This window comes from Phyllopteryx taeniolatus, chromosome 19, assembly GCF_024500385.1.
Source record: "Phyllopteryx taeniolatus isolate TA_2022b chromosome 19, UOR_Ptae_1.2, whole genome shotgun sequence".
NCBI classification, from domain to species: Eukaryota; Metazoa; Chordata; class Actinopteri; order Syngnathiformes; family Syngnathidae; genus Phyllopteryx; species Phyllopteryx taeniolatus.
This window is the reverse complement of record NC_084520.1, coordinates 15,459,198-15,476,409: the sequence shown is the minus strand read 5'-3', so window position 1 is coordinate 15,476,409 and position 17,212 is coordinate 15,459,198. Positions and strand designations below refer to the sequence as shown.

Sequence of the window (17,212 nt, the reverse complement as noted above, 5' to 3'; positions counted from 1 at the left end):
TTCATTTCCAAATCTTTTTATATCCTAAATGAACCTCTCACAAAGAAGTAGAAATCTACACTTCTGTGACAAAATAGTTATATAAATATGAGTTAAATACTGCGCAGAGCACTTGAAATCCATTACATGAGGTGTTTATTTCTCATTGTATTACACAATAACTAATCTAGCACTTCTAATTTCTCCTACAGAAGAAGAAAAAAAAAAAACCAACTGTACAAAACTCCAGTGGATACTTGATTAGTTACAATGTTGAGGGGGGGGGGGGGGGGGGGGGGGTGCGGAAGTGCAACAGGGGACGAAACGTTCATATAAACGTTCATATAAAAAAACAACAACTAAATATTAGTTTGAATGTGCATTTGCTGCTTTGCATGTAGGCTACAATGGCAAATAAAACTACGTTACAGTACGTTACGTAACACTATTAACATATAAATAATAGCAACAAAAACTTTTTTAAAAATGGCATAAACAGTCTGCAACACCTGTTCAGTTTGGTACAATGGAAGAATAATAAACGGGATCACACTCAAGAGAGAGAATCAATTGTATTTTGGGGGACAAAGTCGTAGTACTACGAGAAACAGATCATTTGTAGCATTATGATAAAGTTTTGATATAAAGAAAAAAGACAAATATTATGATGAAAAAGTGGCAGTACTTAAAGAGTAAAGTCTGAATTTTACAGGGGGGGTGAGAGAGAATCAAAGCTGTTCATTTTTCAGGGGGCAAAAAGGAGAAATATTCCTTGAAGATTTTGGGATAAAGTTGTCATTTTAAAGGGGAATAGAATCACGACATCATTTGAACAAGAAAAAAATCAAGTAAAAGAAATCGGAAAAAATGGAAGTTACCATTTTATGCGACGTGTGGGGAAGGCGGGGGAGGCAGAAGAGAAAACTCAAAAAAATTATTACAAATAAATTAAGCCATCAATTTATGAGGGAAAAAGATGAATATTACAAGAAAAAAGTTGCGGTGTTAGAAGTATAAAAACTAGCAGTTTCTTTTTTTTTTTTTTTTGGGGGGGGGGGCATATATTAGGAAACAAGTTGTATTAGAGGACAAAATAAACATTTTCAGACAAAAGCGTTTTTAGTCATAAAATGAGAAAAGCCGCAATGCTCTTCCTCTCAAATAATAAATGCCATATAATATTTTGTATCCCTTTCCAGTATGCCCAAACTATTCCTTGCTAGTGAGCACACAAAGCACATGTTGAACCTTCCGCTTCAATTGGGAACTCAAAAGTCGTTTGCCATTTATTTCATCGTCCGCATGTGCAAATACAATCAATGCGGCAAAGTAGCGCTCGCCAGCCTCTTTGTCCAAATGAAAGCGATCACGCTCGTTACGTTAACAGTGTCCCTCCTCTACGAGAGATTTGGACGAGGTATTTCAAACTTGTGTGACCAGCGCGGACGATGTGGGAATAAGGCAAAGAAAAAAATGATAAGAAACGTGCGGCCGAGGCACGAGACAAAAAGACACTTAAGCGCGCGAACAGGTGAGATTTCTCTACAGCGGCCCTGAAAGTATGAATGTGAATATGTGGGCTGCATGCGTTTCAATTACGATTGGAAAAGCGAACATCGATCATACTCATGGGATAAAATCATAATACCACAGTGCGTATAAAACAGGGGTGGGGCAAACTTTTTGTACGTGACTTTTTTGTTGTTGTTTTTTTTTGAGAGAGACAGATGGGCCAGGTCATTCGAAGATTAGGTAAAAAGATGACTAACCAAATAAAAAAGTATATGTATTGTTTTGAATTTTACAAAAACTTTATTTACAAAAAAAAAATAAAAAAATCAATGACATTTAATATCTGAATTTAAAAAGAATAAATACATTTTCATTCAGCAATTTTATGGAAAATAAAACATTTGGAACACATTTAAGAATGGAACGGGCTGCATGTGGGCCCGCAGGTCGTACTTTGCCCACCCCTGATATGGAAAGTGAACACACCCCTGGTAGGATATCGGCTTATGGAACAGCCCGGCCCAACTTCTCATAATGACGCAGTTAGAGCCCTTCTGCAAGAAAGACGAGTCAAGCCAAAAGAGAGTCAAAATAGATGCGAGTCAAGAGACTTCATATTTTGGGAAGTTATTCGACCGTGGGTGTTCACATTGTATAGCCACTGTTAATGTATGATTGACAGTCGCTATTACAGCCTACTTTTGAAGTATTGACATTTGACTGACAGTGTCAACAGCTTCTCAAATGTAATTTTAAATATATATTACCGCTGGGCGATTCATCTTGGTTTTTTTTCTTCCCTGTTTGGTGATTGTTTAGACCCCCCTGGCTATTATTTTTCAAAAAAGGCGTTAGTGACAAAGCAAAACAAACAAACAAACAAAAAGGCAAAATGTGTTTTGAATGCAAGTCATTCACTTTTCTGTTAAGAGGCGTGGGGGGGGGGAAAAAATAGCTAAAATTGGAAATCTGAATTTGGTGAAAAAGACTTTCACCCGGCCCTAATGTATATTTGAAAAACTGTGCATCGCTACCTAGGTTATTAGTGTGTAGTCCTAAAAAAAAAATGATCTTGAATTGAAATTGAAGCCTGACAAAAAAGTATATATATATATATATATATATATTAGCCATCCCAAGCTTATGGCAGTAAACCATTTTGTGACAGGTACCATTTTAAACCAGTCTTTGTTTGTGTTGATTTCCTGACATAAAGGTTCTTAAAGGCTACACAAAACTTTTTTTTTTTTTTTTTTACATTCACAAAAAGTTCCCCTAGTCAAACATCCAAGAACATATTTTGCTTTTAGCATACTATGTCACTTACCAAGGATTTCAATTGTAATTATTTTATTAGTAGTTGAACAGCTATTTACTAGATTTCAGTCCATCACTTTGAGTGAGCTTCACACCAACTAGTTGAGGTATTTGACGTTTTATTAACGAGGTTTGTGACGTGAGCAGTCCTTCAAACATACACGACTCCCAAAAAGTTAAGGATATTAGGCTCGCTTACGGGTGAAATTTCAGGATGAACCTAAAATGCTCTCGAACCTTTCCGGGTGAACTTATGTTTGACCTTCTCTATACTTGAATTCACACATTTAACTGTTCTATGTTTCAATGATTGTTCTCTAACAAGGGGGCTGAAGAGTGTATGGTCCACGTACGGGCCAATCAAAAATGGTGGTCTTTCACAACAAAAAACTACATTTCCGGGTACTAAGCAAGATCCAAGTTGAAAAAGCAGAGCGTAAAGAGTCTCTGTCTGCGAAATGCACAAGTCAATGAAAAGGGCCTTCATCGCCAACGGCTTCTGATTGAGGATCATCAGCAGGGAGCGACAGAGAGACTGGAAGTGTCACAGAAAGGCAACGTTCTTGGAAGATTTCACAGATCAAACATCGTTCAGCTAATTGTTAGCTAGACAACGGCATGTTGTGCAATGTACTGAAACACTGAACAGTTGCACATTCAAAGGTTTAGAGAAGGTGAACTTAAGTTCACCAGAAAAGGTTATATTGCATTTTTGGTCCATGCTAACATTTCAAACAACAGTCAAATTAAGCCCAAGTTTTAGCGAGTCGTGTATATACGCATTTGATGTTTCCTGACACCGGCGCCGGACAGGTGCAGGGAAAGCGGGCTGCGCTTTACGGATCACTTTGGTTGTTTGTCCTTCAGGAAGGCGAGGAGATGCGTGTGACTTGCGGACAACATTCGCAAGTTGTGGAAAAGAGACAGTCGGAGTTACGAAACTCTAAAGGAAAGAGCCCATGTCCAAGCCCATGAAGTTGTTCGCATCCAAACTAAAAGAGGAGGAGTTGTCGTAAGCGTGGTGGTTCTGGTGCAACTTCTCGTGGTGCCTCAGGTTGGACTTGCTGGAAAAGCTTTTGTCGCACAGCACGCAGGCGAAGGGCTTCTCTTTGCTGTGGATTCTCCGGTGGCATATGAGCTGCGTGGACACGCGGAAGGCCTTGCCGCACTCCAGGCACTGGTAGCGCTTGGGCTCCGTGTGGATGCGGCGGTGGTTCTTGAGGGCCATCAGGTTGGAGAACTGCTTGTGGCAGGCGGCGCAAGAGAAGGAGCCAGTCTTGTGGCTGTTCTTGTGGTTGAGTAGGGAGCCGGCGTGGCGGTAGGTGCGCCCGCAGTGCTCGCACACGTGGCTCTTCTCCGCCTGGTCGCTCGCGCTCTCGGCAAGATGGGACAAAGGTTCGGTCCAGCTAAGGTCATTGGCGTGGGCGAAGGGGTCCTTGGAGCGCTCCTTGGAGTGCGCCTCCATGTGGCTCTGCAGGTGCGCGACGAGACAGAAAGTCTTACCGCAATCCGGGCAGCAATGGCGCCTCATCTGGGAGTGGATCTGGAGCGTGAGGGGGTCCGGGAAGGTCTGCAGACAAAGACTGCAGTGGTGGAGGTTTTCTGAGTGCGTCTTCTTGTGGTTGAGGAGGGATCCTGCGTGGCGGTACGAGCGCCCGCAAAGGTCGCACCTGCAGAGTAAAACAGGTTGGTATCACGCTCACATCGTGCACTAGTTCCCGTCTGTGTGTGGGCAGCGTGTTCAATAGAACTTTGCACCTCGACGTCAAACATACTTCCGGGTGGCACCATTACCAAACAATCACGTCCATGTTATACGACCGAGACGGAACAATTGAGAAAACGGGGAAATGGCTTAAATGACCATTTGGAACTTCTTCTCGACAACGGTAGTTTTGAACGTAAAAGAAGACGTTGCGTGAGGTAAGATGCTTCCATGGAAGATGGAAGACTGGCCGTAATTTATATTTCAACAGGTAAGGAAAGTCCTGGAAATTCTGATCAAGTTGATCATGATCACTGAGGGAGTGGCTAATTTTCTGTTCTTAGGATGAATGGGACAGAAGATGTTCTTTTGACGCTGAAATGGATGGCTGTCAAACTGGCGCTAGCTAGCAGGCTAGCCATTACGTTTAGCTAAATTACTCATAGAGAACTACAAAAGTCACCCGTGGGCCTGTTCTAAAGATTGTGTTCTAATCACCAGTGATGGGTGATTTCCTGGGAAAATTGTAGAAGTAGGGTTGCACAATTAATTGTATTTCAATCGTAATCGCGATTTTGACTGCCACGATTAAATGAGCCTGATCATTGGCGATATTTGACATTTAAAATGCGGGCACTGCTGCAGATGAAAAGTGCTTCATTTGCAGCAGTGCCCGCAACCAAGTCAGCCAGCCACCAGGGGGCGAAGGCATGTTTAAGCTTTTATTTTAAAGTTGACCCTCTCAGCAAGGTGGCAGAGAGGCGCCATGTCACGATAAGGCACTTAATCGTTGTAGCGGCTGCCTCGATTTCAACTTTTCGGCTGGCCTGACCGCAATGAGATAACACCTGGAGCAAATAAAGAGGAAAATCGCAACTGTCGAGTTCTTTGCAGTTTATGACCGTGCACGACTGACCAATGGTCAAGCAGAACAACGGAGACGTACCGTCCTTGGCAAGTCACCATATTGACGGCGGGGATTTTCAAAGGAAAAGTCGGTGCTTGCAGCCTAATGTTATTATCTTCTATGCATTAACTGTATTTGCTTCCATTAAGTTGCAACTCGTGATTGAACTTTGCAATTGCACATTTATTCAGTTAGCCCGTGCTAAATGAGATTTCTTTGGGTACATTCTATTTTTTTTATTATCTAGCAATTATTTTTATTTAACGATTCATTTTGAACTGAAAACTGTTACATATTGTTTGTTAAAAAGTAGATTTTTCCTTACATGAGGAGTAATCGTGATTACAATATTGATCAAAATGATTGTGATTATTATTTTGGCCATAATCATGCAGCCATAAGTAGAAATGATCATTTGAAAATAGAAACATGCAGAGATTTACAGAAATGAAGTGTGGCGTATTTCTATTTATCTGTTTCCTACCTTGTTAAAAAAAATAACTATTGTGAGAAATCATTAAAATGATCAGTGTCTTCACATAGATGAATATCATTTAATTAATAACACAAAATTAAAGGTAATTTTACCAAATTTGTTATTTCAGCTTTGTATCAAACTGCTAGTCCTTCGCATTAATTAGTACCCAAGCAGTAGCTCTCAGTTTAAAAAAAAAGTGGTAAGCCCTCGATCAAGTCAGTCTCAAATAAAAACTAAAAGAAGTTGATTGGCTTTCGCACAATCAATTAATCCGTTACTGTGGCCATCCCGAGTAAAAGTTGTCAACAAAACAGAATAAACACGACAACGGTGGTCAACGGTGAACTAACTCACGTGAAGCACTTGTCCTGGCTCTCTCCCGGCTGCGTCCCGACCTCTCCCTGACCTCTCCGGCAGCGGTGCCTCTTGAGTCCGGACCTCCCCTGGAAGCTCTTCCCACACGCCGAACAGCTGAAGTGCCCGTCGGCGCGGCTGTGGACCTTCTGGTGGTTGTGCAGGATGCTGGCGAGGCGGAAGGCCTTCCCGCACGTGAGGCAGGCGTACTTCTTCTTCTGCGTGTGGATGCGCGTGTGGTTGCGCAGCGCCATGGGGTTGGTGAAGTGCTTGGTGCAGAACGTGCAGGTGAAGTGTCCCGTCTTGTGCGTGTTCTTGTGGTTCAGGAGGCTGCCGGCGTGGCGGTAGCTGCGGTGGCAAATGTTGCAGGAGAACATCCGCGCCTCTTTGCCGCTCGCCGCGGCTCCCGAGGAGCCGGAGCAGGCGTGGACCGCCAGCTGGTCGGCGGAAGGAAACGTCTGTTTACACTGTTTGCACTTTGAAGCTCGAGACCTCAGGCTCCGCCTGCCGCCCTTCCGGGAGTCCGCACAGATGTGCGCCGACAGCTGCCGTTTTCCTCGGAAGCCTTTTCCGCACTTTTGGCAAGAATGCTTTTGACTACCGAAGTGAGTGCGTAAGTGGTTCTTCACGGCCAGCTGATTGGAGTAAGCTTTGTTGCAAACAGAACAGTAATACAGGCCCGTTTTGTGGGACTTTTTGTGGTTAACCAGACTACCGGCGTGGCGATACGTGCGACCACACTGCTCACACGCAAAGGGTCGCCTGTCACCTGTGTCTTCTGATTTGACCGCAGCCTCGCGTGTCGTCCCCCCCCGCCCTTCTCTGGCATCTTCGGCGTCGGACTTGTTCATCTGCATGAGGGCCTGGATCTGGTCGTTCAGTTCTTGGATCTTGGCTCGGTTCTCCCTGTGCCTCCTGAGGTGGATCAAAAGCTGCTTCTGCATTTTGAAGGCTTTGCCGCACTCGTGGCAAGTATGCCTGGCGGGGAGAGACGGGAAATATGGTCATTTCTGGATTGGACTTAATGCTATTATTTGAACACATTTTCTTCATGGATGACGAGATCATATTTTATGTTTTGGCGCGGTTAGCTTGTTCCACCTGTGCTTGTATCGGCACAGGTCCGTGGGCTAAGGTACTATGTAATCACAACACTACTACTCTACTTAACACTTTTCTACACTCTCACTTTTGGTTAAATCACACCTAGTTTTCAACTATTCTCTTGCCCTACCTTACCCCCTGACATCTGGAGTTGGGCCTGTTTTACTGCCACTAACCCCCCTACCCCCTCCACCCCCACTCTCGGGGATGTCATTGATTTTTGCACAACTGTGGGTCTGTAAAGCCCTTTGAAAGTTATTTGTGATTAATGGAATTATAAATAAACTTGACATGACGTAACTTGAATTTGTTTCTATACTTTCCAGGCTATATCACGGTTCGTCGTTCTCGGCCCTGCTACATTGCGGATTTTTCACCTATTGCAGGTGGGTCTGGAAAGTATCGCGCACGATAAACGGGGGTTTTACTGTGCATGAAACAGCTCCGTTGCACTAAAACGTTGCGGACCGCTGTACTAAACAACATAACATCAAATTCCTCCTGAATAAGAAAACGATTTAAACTCCACAAAAAACTAAATGCCATGAACGCTAATTTAGAGTGTCAGATTTGTACTTTACCTCTTAATGTCAAAGTGAGACCTCTGGTGGTTTTTCAGAGCCAACAGGTTGTAAAAGCGTTTCTGGCACACGCTGCACTTGAACACTCCTGTTTTGTGGGACTTCTTGTGGTTGAGGAGGGAGCCGGAGTGTCTGTACGAGCGGCCGCACTGATCACATCTGTGTTGACGGTCGTCGAAGTTGACTCGGAGTTCGCGCCGATCTTCATGCTCCCAGTTCTTTGCTTGTACTTCCGCTTCCTCATCTTCTTTCTTCTCTGCTGTGCACTCGTGGCTCTCCAGATGATGGTAGCTGGTGCAAAAAATTCCACAGCGACCGCATATGGTACTCTGCGCTCCCTCCTCGCCTCCTGGCAGCTCACTCTCGCCGACGCCGTCCTCGTCTTGGTGCTTGACGTGCACGAGCTGATGGGCGGCCAAGTCCTGCCTGCTGGCGAAGCTTTCGCCGCATGTACTACAGATCATCATCTCGCCCGCCTCGTCATCTTTGGCCTCCTCCTGAGAGGACATGGACGAGGGTCCCGAGCTGGCGGCGGCGCACTGGGACTGCGTGTGTCCTCGGAGATGGCTGCGGAGGGCCCGCATGCTGCTGTAGCTGTTTCCACAAATGGAACACTGATAAAGATCGCCGTCGTCTTCTTCGCCGTTGCCGTTCAGCTGGTCGCTACTGATATTTTCTTGCAAGTTCTGCTCGAAGTAACGCTGAGGATTCGCATCATTCAGTCCGTGAAACTGCGCGACAGTGCCAGGGAAGTTCCCGCTGGCGTCGCGGTCCTCGCTCGTGTGTTGCTGCTGTTGCAGCAGGGGGCAAGTGTGCGCTATGATCCCAGCGATGTCAGCAAAAGTCTCACCGCAGTCGGCGCACATGTGCCGCTGCATCGAGCGCTCGGCGTGAGGTAGCCGCGCGCTCGCGTCTGGCGCCACATCCTGATGGGCGTGGTACACGCCGCCATTTTGCTGATCCGTGCCAAGCGCAAGCCGGGTGCCATCATCCTGTTCCTCTCGCGACGAGAAGAGGTTCCGCTGGTTGATTAGAGAGAAAGTCTCGGGGGAGAGCCAGTCTCCCTCCCCGTTGGGGCTGAGGGAGGATTTGTGACCCTTGTGAAGGCGAAGGTGACTCTTGAGCGCAGCCAAGTGAGGATACTTCTTTCTGCAGATGGAGCACTGGTAAATCCCCACCTGATGCGAGCGCTTGTGGTTGATGAGGCTACCGGAGTGGCGGTAGCTCTTGCCACAAATCTGACACCTGAAGGGACGCTCGTCGGAATCTGCGATGGAAGGGTCGTCGATTTCCGATGCGTTCAGGGCGGGATGGACGATGCTTGCGTCTATGAGTGGGGGTTCTCCCTGAGAGCAGTTGGAAGCTGATGTTTGACTATCGGAGCAGTTTGAATACACGTGACCATTACTGCTAATCATTCCATGAAGCTGATTAAAACCGTGAGTATTTTCAACTGATGGCAAAGAAGGATTATTATTTATATGAGCTGTATAAAAGTTGGACTTATGTGAGGTAACGTTGTCATATGTCATACTGTGGCTCTCTGCTGTGTCGTCTTGCAGCCCAAAGGGTGCAGATGAAGAGTTATGCATTTGGATGTGCTCCTGGAACTCCTCATCACTTGGGAACACAACCTGACACAAATGGCAGAAGTTGACGGGAGCGTCAGGACTCGGAGGGGAAAACTGCTCCTGCGTGGAGTTGGAATAGAAGCCGGACGCTGAGCTTCCGTCTCCCCTGCCGCCTCCCCCGCTGCTTCTGACCTTGTGGGTCCTCTGGTGGCTGTAGAGCGCCGCCATGTTGTTGAAGAGTTTGAAACACACGGTGCACTCAAACATTCCCACCTGATGAGTCTTCTTGTGGTTGCTCAAACTTCTGAGGTGAATGTACGTCTTGTCGCACAGGTCGCATTTGAAAGGTCGGCCGGTGGCGTCGTCAGACTGCCGATGATAAACCTCCATCTGGTCGTCAACGGGGCCGTTTTCCATTTGAATCCCGACAGTCGACTGCTTGTTCCGATGATTGATAACAATCTCACACGGGTCTTCGAACTCCACGTCTTCCTGCTCTTTTACTTGCGAGCTGCGGTGAACCCGTTCATGTGTGGCAAGTTGTGTTGCCAGACGGAAAGCCTTCCCACATTGCGAACAGGAGTACTTTTTGTGAGCCGTGTGACTCCGCATGTGACTTTTCAAGGCCAAAGCGTTCGAGTTCTCTTTGCCGCACACGTAGCACTCGAAGGACCCGACGTCGTGAGCCTTTTTGTGGTTGGCGAGGCTGCCGGCGTGTCTGTACCCACGTCCGCATTCGTCACATTTGAATTTGCGCTCCTCCTCTTGCTCCAGGTGTGCGCCCATGTGCTCGACTAGCATGGCCATGTTAGGAGACGTCAGCCCGCACTGTTTGCACGGGAAACCTGCGGCCCGTGCGGGGTCATGTGCAGCCATGACGACGAAGACCGAAACAAGCGCACCAGATGTAAAGTGTATGCAGGAGGGTAATACATTAGATGCCTTTCTTGTCCATACAAAATGGAGAACTGTTGTTTAAGTCCAAAGGGTGTCCGGAAAGGTCATAGAGAAGATGATGAATTCAATCTACGAGGGAAAAAAAAAAAGAAAATATCCATGAATTATTTAGGTACATTTTACATTTATATTAAATACTTAGTGACAGCACAGATTGACCAGCTACAACAAAAGAAAAGTAATAATAACGCTGGAAATTTAAAGGCAATAGTTTATTTGGTTTGCAATGGAAGAAGCAGAGCTTATCCAATTAAATCCCGCGATCCTAAATAAAAACATTAATACATACATCAAAAACAAACCCTCACTTATTGCTATCTGAAACTCTCTTTCCCCTAAGACAGAAAAAAAGAAGATAAAAAACAAGTTCAAAGTAATTTCTCATTTTCACTCCGATGCTAGCTTTTACAGACTCCTTTTCTGAGCTGGTGTAGGTTTTTACTGGCTTTAACAAAACTACAAGTACAAGCCACGGAGTCAGAGTCACTTGATTTTGAGCATCTGCGGATTCAGTTTTGATCCAATAACTAACTCGGCAAAGCTTAAAAAAAAAAAAAAAAAAAAGAAGAGAGCTCATCCAAATAGTCTTGTCTTCATTTTTATTTATTGGAAGAAAGGTATCTCAAAATGATGCCTTTTGAGAGGTGTAGTGCAGCAGTGGTTCAAACCCAAGTAAACTAAATCTTTTTATAGCATATCAGGGGTGCAGCACAGAATAAGGATGCAAACAAATTACATTTAAACCTACCAACCTAAAAAATAAAAATACATCATCAACTTTTTTTCTGTCTACTTTTTAGTGTACTATATTAGTCACTAAAATTCCCAAAGAGAAGGGAGTCAGTGCATGACTCCAAACGCAGGTAACTTATTCCCTACTTCCTAATCACTATAGGAATTTTTTGTGAACAATACTGTGTAGTCCACTATATATATATATATATCCTTAGAGTGATTGCGGTATTCATGAATATTCCGAACCTAGCCAGTGACACTTTGCATTAGCAGGCTAATTTAGCTGTGTCAATAACCCGGGAAAACAACCCCCTTTTTTTTTTTATCACCCCAAAACTACTTCAGAAAACGATTCCACGTAAATATACTTTAAACGGAGAGTGTGGGAAACAATCATGAGTTAAGTGCAGGTGAACGTGTTGAGCTAGTTAGTGATACCAATGTTAGCGGCGCGACGTGCTAGCAGCATCTTAGCTAGCAAAACAAACATTGCACCAAAAAGACAGGAAGCGCTACGTCAGCAAATCTGACAAATCAAATACCTTCAATAGCGACTCGGCACACGTCAGGGATTATATGACTAATCATTACCTAATTAAATATCTTATTTTGAAATGTATCGATTTCACAAAGGCACTCTCTTCTTCCAATGGTCTTATTCTTCTTCCATCCCCAGTTCCACACTCTCTGTTCTTGTTGCTAGGGAACAGGAAATGTGCAGCTGCTAAAGACTTCCCCGCCGAGGGACACTTCATGGACCACTTTCAAAAACAAAACAAAATAATGACAGTTCTTGGCTCCTCTACCAGGGGTGTCAAACTCATTTTCATCGCGGGCCGGAGTGACGGTGAAAAGCATATAAATGTATCATGACTTAATGTTATTATTACATATAAACAATTGCCGCTGCATTTCACTGTTAATATATACTGTATAGTTTTAACATCAAATCTAATTTGGAATCAAAAGTCATGGACATAGTGGAAAGCAAATACTTTAGTGTCCAATTTGTTTTAAGAAGGAATTTTGTGAAAATAAATGCTTGAAGAAGTGAAGTAAGTGAAGAAAAGGTTCAGATTTTCACCCAAAACAAAAAGACTATAAAGTTGACATACTAGGTTTGCTTTATTGGGCCACAAAAAAATGATGTGAGGGGCGGCTCTGACCCCCGGGCCTTGAGTGTGACGCCAGAAATTTACAATTATATACTATTTGTGATTGTTTTACAACACTTATAATACAAAAATACAAATTTGTATTAATGTGCAATACATTTTAATTAATCAATATTTAAGTAGGTTTTTTTTCTATATTTAAGTGCAGTGTCAATGTTCAAACTGTGCAGAATGATGCAGTAGCTTGCAATCATTTTTATTTTACTTTTTTTTAAAACTGAGAACCATTGGTTGATAGCATTTTCTTTTTATTTATTTAAAATGATACAAATTCAACTCGGGTTTAGCACATTTAAAAAATAAATTTACAAAATAATTTTACATTACAAACATTAGTTGCCTCACTCTTGGCAGGCTGTAAACTGTCGTCATCATGGTCCTAGCGCCGTCGTCACTTCACTGTCAGCCAGTCAAAACGCACCACCACTTGCAACAAGAAATACAGTCGTGTAAGGAGTCTTTTTTTTCTTTTTCTTTCAAGCGCTATCAACCAACTATTAATGCGCTGGTCCAGGTGAGGGTGCCACTCGTTTGTTAACACAATAATAATAATATATATATTTGTAATATCTTTGATTTTTTTTTTAATGAACGAAGCTGATGTTCGCCTTTCTCACGTTAGACGACGGTGCCGCCGTCGAGAGAAATGGGTGCTGGCGGTCCTAAAGCCAGCCATTTTGAGTTGCATTTTAAATTAGCAAGCGAGCTAACGAGAAGGCGATGGACAAGCCGCGTCGGGAATGGTTTACACGGTTACATTCACGCCTCGGTGCTGACACTTTACACCGCTTGTAGTCGTCAATAAAATGAGCATTTGCGTGTTGACGTAGCCGACTTCCTCTGTCATCTAAGCGGTTAGCTTATTGTCCCGTAGGTCCTAATGCCAGCCATTTTGTGTTTGCATGCACAGCTCAGTATTTCCAACGTGAGAATGTGGAGTAGATGGTGCAGCATCGTCACTGGCTTTTGTTATATTTATTGTTACTATGCGGCATTTTAGCCTTCTATCTCATAAATGCATCTCGTCAATGCTGCTAATTGTGTGGCAGTGACTTACTGTGTGTAATGCACTGATTTGTTCTTTTTCTTTTTTGATCTAGTGATAATGTGTCTTTGTTTATCTAACCATCTACGACAGCGACCTATTTTAACAGGCAGAACAAGTGAATGTTCTGGATCAGTGGTACTTTTTATTTTTATTTTTTTTACACCAAGTATCATCTAAAAAATTAATAAATAAAAAATACTTCTCCAAGTACCACCGTCGTGACCAACGTTAAAATGTCATAGCCCTAAAAAAAATGAGACGGGTTTTATTCTTAAAAAGTAATAGTTAATAAATGAGGCGAGCCACTTTAACACTGCACTTATAGATATTAATGACTCAACTGTATTGCAATAAAAATTGACCGAATTCAAAGTTTTAAAACAAACCCTTCTTAAAGATTAAATGCAAATGTATTGAACTGAAAAGTCCAATACAAATAAACTGCACTTAGGCTGTGATTCTCCTCGCATAGGACTCGAGGCCAATTAAATGTTGAAGATCATCAGGTGTGCCGCAGGAAACTGAACCGAAAATAATGATTGATTATTGACTACAAATAATGTGTCCTCGTTCATCTATCTATGCCAGCTCGGTCGAGTGTCAAGCGGAACAATGAAATACTTTTCCACTATATGGCAGACGGTGCAATTAACTTGTCGTGTCGTGTGTATCCACCTGTTGCCATTCATAAAACAGAGCGAAGGTTTTGTGTTTAGCGCAACAGGCCCAGATTCCAAGTTGGCAGAAGTAATTACATGCTGTATTGAAGTTGAAGTACAGCTACTTACACTTTTCTGTTCTCAAATGTAGAGAGTAAAAAGTAAAAGGTCGTCAGAAAAGTAAACACTCAAGTAAAGTACAGATACCTGAACATTTTGCATTTGTATTTGGTTTTGTGCTGGGGGATTCTACTAATGTCAAATATGTACCTTGGTTCCATCCAGGTTGGGAAACACTGGTATAATTCATCTTCAGACAGAAAGATGGCTTCCCCGCAGGCCGGTAGCCCGCCTCCCACGGAGCGATACACACCTCCGCTGCAAGATGAGGAGAGCCAACAAGAGGACGAGGCGGCGAGGGACGCGCCTGTGAAGAAACGGGGCAGAGGCCGGCCCCCGAAATCCAAAGCCTCATTCAAGTGCTCGTCTTGCGCGGAGGCCTTCAGGAGCGTGTCGGCGCTGCGCGGCCACAAGCTCTCGGCGCATGCCAAGGAGCGCCCTCAGCATCACCACGTGTGCGTTCAGTGCCAAAAGACCTTCTCCAGCAAGGCCCATCTCTCGAAACACGAGAGCACGCACTCGGCCCAGCGGCCCTGTCAGTGCCCCGACTGTCACAAGGCGTACAAGACGCCCACGGAGCTGCGCAACCACAGCCGCTCGCACACGGGCGAGAAACCTTTCGTGTGCGCCGAGTGCGGCAAGGCCTTCATGCAGGCCATCTGCCTGAGGATCCACATGACGCAGCACAACGGCGAGCGGCCTTACTCCTGCCGCCAGTGCTCCAAAAGCTACCCCACCTTGTCCAAACTCAAGGTGCACATGCGCTCTCACACCGGAGAGAAGCCGTACTTTTGCGGCGAGTGCGGCAAGAGTTTCGCCGACCCCTCCGTGTTCCGCAAGCACCGACGGAACCACCAGGGCCACCGGCCGTACGCCTGCAACGAGTGCGGTAAAACCTACACGGAGTTGAAGGACCTGAAGAACCACGAGCGCTCCCACACCGGAGAGAAACCCTTTCTGTGCTCTGACTGCGGCAAGGCCTTCTCCCGCTCGTCCTCGTTGGTGTGCCACCAACGCATCCACTCCCAGAAGAAGCCCTACCAGTGCGAGCAGTGCGGCAAAGGCTTCACGCAGCTCTCCTCCTACCAGTCTCACCTCCGCACGCACTCTGGGGAGAAGCCCTTCCTGTGCCCGCAGTGTGGCAAGATGTTCTCCGACCCATCCAGTTTCCGCCGGCACCAGCGAGCCCACCTCGGTTTCAAGCCCTACCCGTGCGATAAATGCTCCAAACGATTCCGACAGCCGGCCGATCTGGCCGTTCACGAGCGGGTCCACTCCGGAGAGCGGCCTTACAAATGTCAGAGCTGCGACAAGGCCTTCGTGGCGTCCTGGGATCTGCGGCGCCATTTGCTCGTCCACACGGGTCTCCGGCCCTTTTCGTGCACCGAGTGCGACAAGTCGTTCGCCGAGCGCTCCAGCCTCAACAAGCACCGCCGCGTGCACTCGGGAGAGCGGCCGTTCAAATGCGGCGAGTGTTTGAAGTCGTTCGTGGTGTCCTCCAGCCTGCGCAAACACGAGAGGACTCACTTGGCGGAGCAGGCGCAGCAGCCGAGGCAACCGGAGGAAACGGAGGCCGCGGGCTTCGCCGGCCACCACGCGACTCTCCCGCAGTTCTCCTGCACTCACTGCGACGCCACGTTCGGGACCTGGGACGAAGTGCAGGCGCACGAGAATCTCCACGCCGTCGACCGGGCTCCGGGCAAGACGGCGGACTCGCACACGTGCGCCACCTGCCAGGCGGAGTTCGCGGAGCCGTCGGAGCTGCAAGAGCACGAGAAGCAGCATCCCAAACCCAGGCCTCACTTGTGCGCCAGCTGCGGCAAAGGCTTCCTCAACCGGGCCGGCTTGCGCAAGCACCAGAAGATCCACTCGAGCAGCAAACCTCACAGCTGCTCCCAATGCGGAAAAGCCTTCCTGTTCCCCGCCTACCTCCGCAAGCACTTACGGACGCACATGGCCGCCTCGCAATCCGACTTGAACATCATCCACACCGACCCGCTGCCCTCGCCCTCGCCGCCTCCCAGCGACCCGCCGCCTGTCACCGCAGAGGCCGGCGGCATTTCCCTGACCGTTCCCGTCACTGAGTCTGCCACCGCTTTTCACACTCTGCCGGAGTATTTGGTCAAGGAGGAAGGACTTTAAACAACATGTTCAACTAGTGGCCTTAAATGGAGTTGCAGTAACGGGAACGTGCCCTGCCACGAATAGCGAGAAACTGCGAGTAATCGTCGCACCCCTTGGGTTGCAAAGAGCTGGAAAAGCTATGGTAAAGTTCCAGAAAGTTTCCAGTAAATTTGAATGGTCACGAAGATGGAAAATTATGTCAAAATATCCCAATTGAGGGTATTTTAATGTAAAGGTATCATATTCGAGCAAAAAATGTGTGGTTTTGTCATAAGCAGACATTCATGCAACATAGATAGCTCTCCTTGCCCACGTGCAAGAGCATCATTGTACCTTAATTGCTCCAGTTTTTGGGAAATTGATTTGTCCAGTGGATGTCCTCGACAGAATTTTGTTGGTTTTCTTACAAAAAAATTGCGCACAGAAAATGAATTTTAATATAAGAAATGACCAAAAATGTTTTTTGCTATGGTTGTCAAGTATGTTGCTTTTCTAAAACTTGTCCGGCTTTTTTTTTGTATGATCGCCTGCATTTTTGCGAAGGCACATTGCTGTCTGTGAAAGGTTTTGCAGACATATACTGTATGCCCATCACTGTAAAATTCCATTCAAAAAGTCCGTTTCTCCACAATAACTTTTCCGTTAAAGCCTGTCCGAAGATTATTTGCATAGTTTTGTATTCATGACACCAAACCGTATTACTGTGTATCGCTATTGAGCATCAGCTAAGAAAAGGCAACTTGCGTTATCATTCCAAGAGAAATAAAAATCGAATTTGACACAAACTGTAGTTGTGATGTTATCATTTGAGTGTGTGTGGTGCAAACTATGTATTGGAGTCAGTGCATTTATAGCATATTGTTACGAAATCGGGATGGGGACGAGA

The 17,212-nt window shown here is 45.5% G+C and overlaps 2 protein-coding genes across 6 annotated transcripts; one reads left to right on the top strand and one right to left on the bottom strand.

Moving 5' to 3' along the window:
• Window positions 1–12,188, bottom strand: znf646 (zinc finger protein 646). 2 transcript variants are annotated; one of them, XM_061757267.1, is made up of 4 exons: window positions 11,743–12,188; window positions 7,938–10,534; window positions 6,253–7,230; window positions 1–4,478 (listed from the first exon to the last, which is right to left on the bottom strand). In XM_061757267.1, the coding sequence occupies exons 2-4, from the start codon at window positions 10,382–10,384 to the stop codon at window positions 3,752–3,754; spliced, it is 4,152 nt and encodes a 1,383-aa protein (XP_061613251.1). In that variant the 5' UTR covers window positions 10,385–10,534; window positions 11,743–12,188; the 3' UTR covers window positions 1–3,751. The 2 variants fall into 2 exon arrangements, with proteins under 2 accessions (XP_061613251.1, XP_061613252.1); XM_061757268.1 differs by having other exon boundaries at window positions 11,792–12,188.
• A 423-nt stretch (window positions 12,189–12,611) lies between these two features.
• On the top strand, window positions 12,612–17,111 carry znf668 (zinc finger protein 668). Of its 4 annotated transcripts, none has more exons than XM_061757289.1 (2): window positions 12,612–12,889; window positions 14,368–17,111. In XM_061757289.1, the coding sequence occupies exons 1-2, from the start codon at window positions 12,749–12,751 to the stop codon at window positions 16,342–16,344; spliced, it is 2,118 nt and encodes a 705-aa protein (XP_061613273.1). In that variant the 5' UTR covers window positions 12,612–12,748; the 3' UTR covers window positions 16,345–17,111. The 4 variants fall into 4 exon arrangements, with proteins under 4 accessions (XP_061613273.1, XP_061613276.1, XP_061613274.1 ...); XM_061757292.1 differs by having other exon boundaries at window positions 12,740–12,824; XM_061757290.1 differs by lacking the exon at window positions 12,612–12,889 and adding an exon at window positions 12,999–13,144.
• Window positions 17,112–17,212: the final 101 nt, after the last annotated feature.

Bases quoted from the DNA above. Each gene is read 5' to 3' on its own strand.
- znf646 (XM_061757267.1), bottom strand. From the start codon at position 10,384: ATGGCTGCACATGACCCCGCACGGGCCGCAGGTTTCCCGTGCAAACAG. The intron at 7,231-7,937 runs GTAAAGTACAAA...TCTCCCCGCCAG, and splicing joins TCTCACTTTGACATTAAGAG to GCATACTTGCCACGAGTGCG. The intron at 4,479-6,252 runs GTGAGTTAGTTC...TTTACTCTGCAG, and splicing joins AGCCAGGACAAGTGCTTCAC to GTGCGACCTTTGCGGGCGCT.
- znf668 (XM_061757289.1), top strand. From the start codon at position 12,749: ATGGTCCTAGCGCCGTCGTCACTTCACTGTCAGCCAGTCAAAACGCAC. The intron at 12,890-14,367 runs GTGAGGGTGCCA...GGTTCCATCCAG, and splicing joins CTATTAATGCGCTGGTCCAG to GTTGGGAAACACTGGTATAA.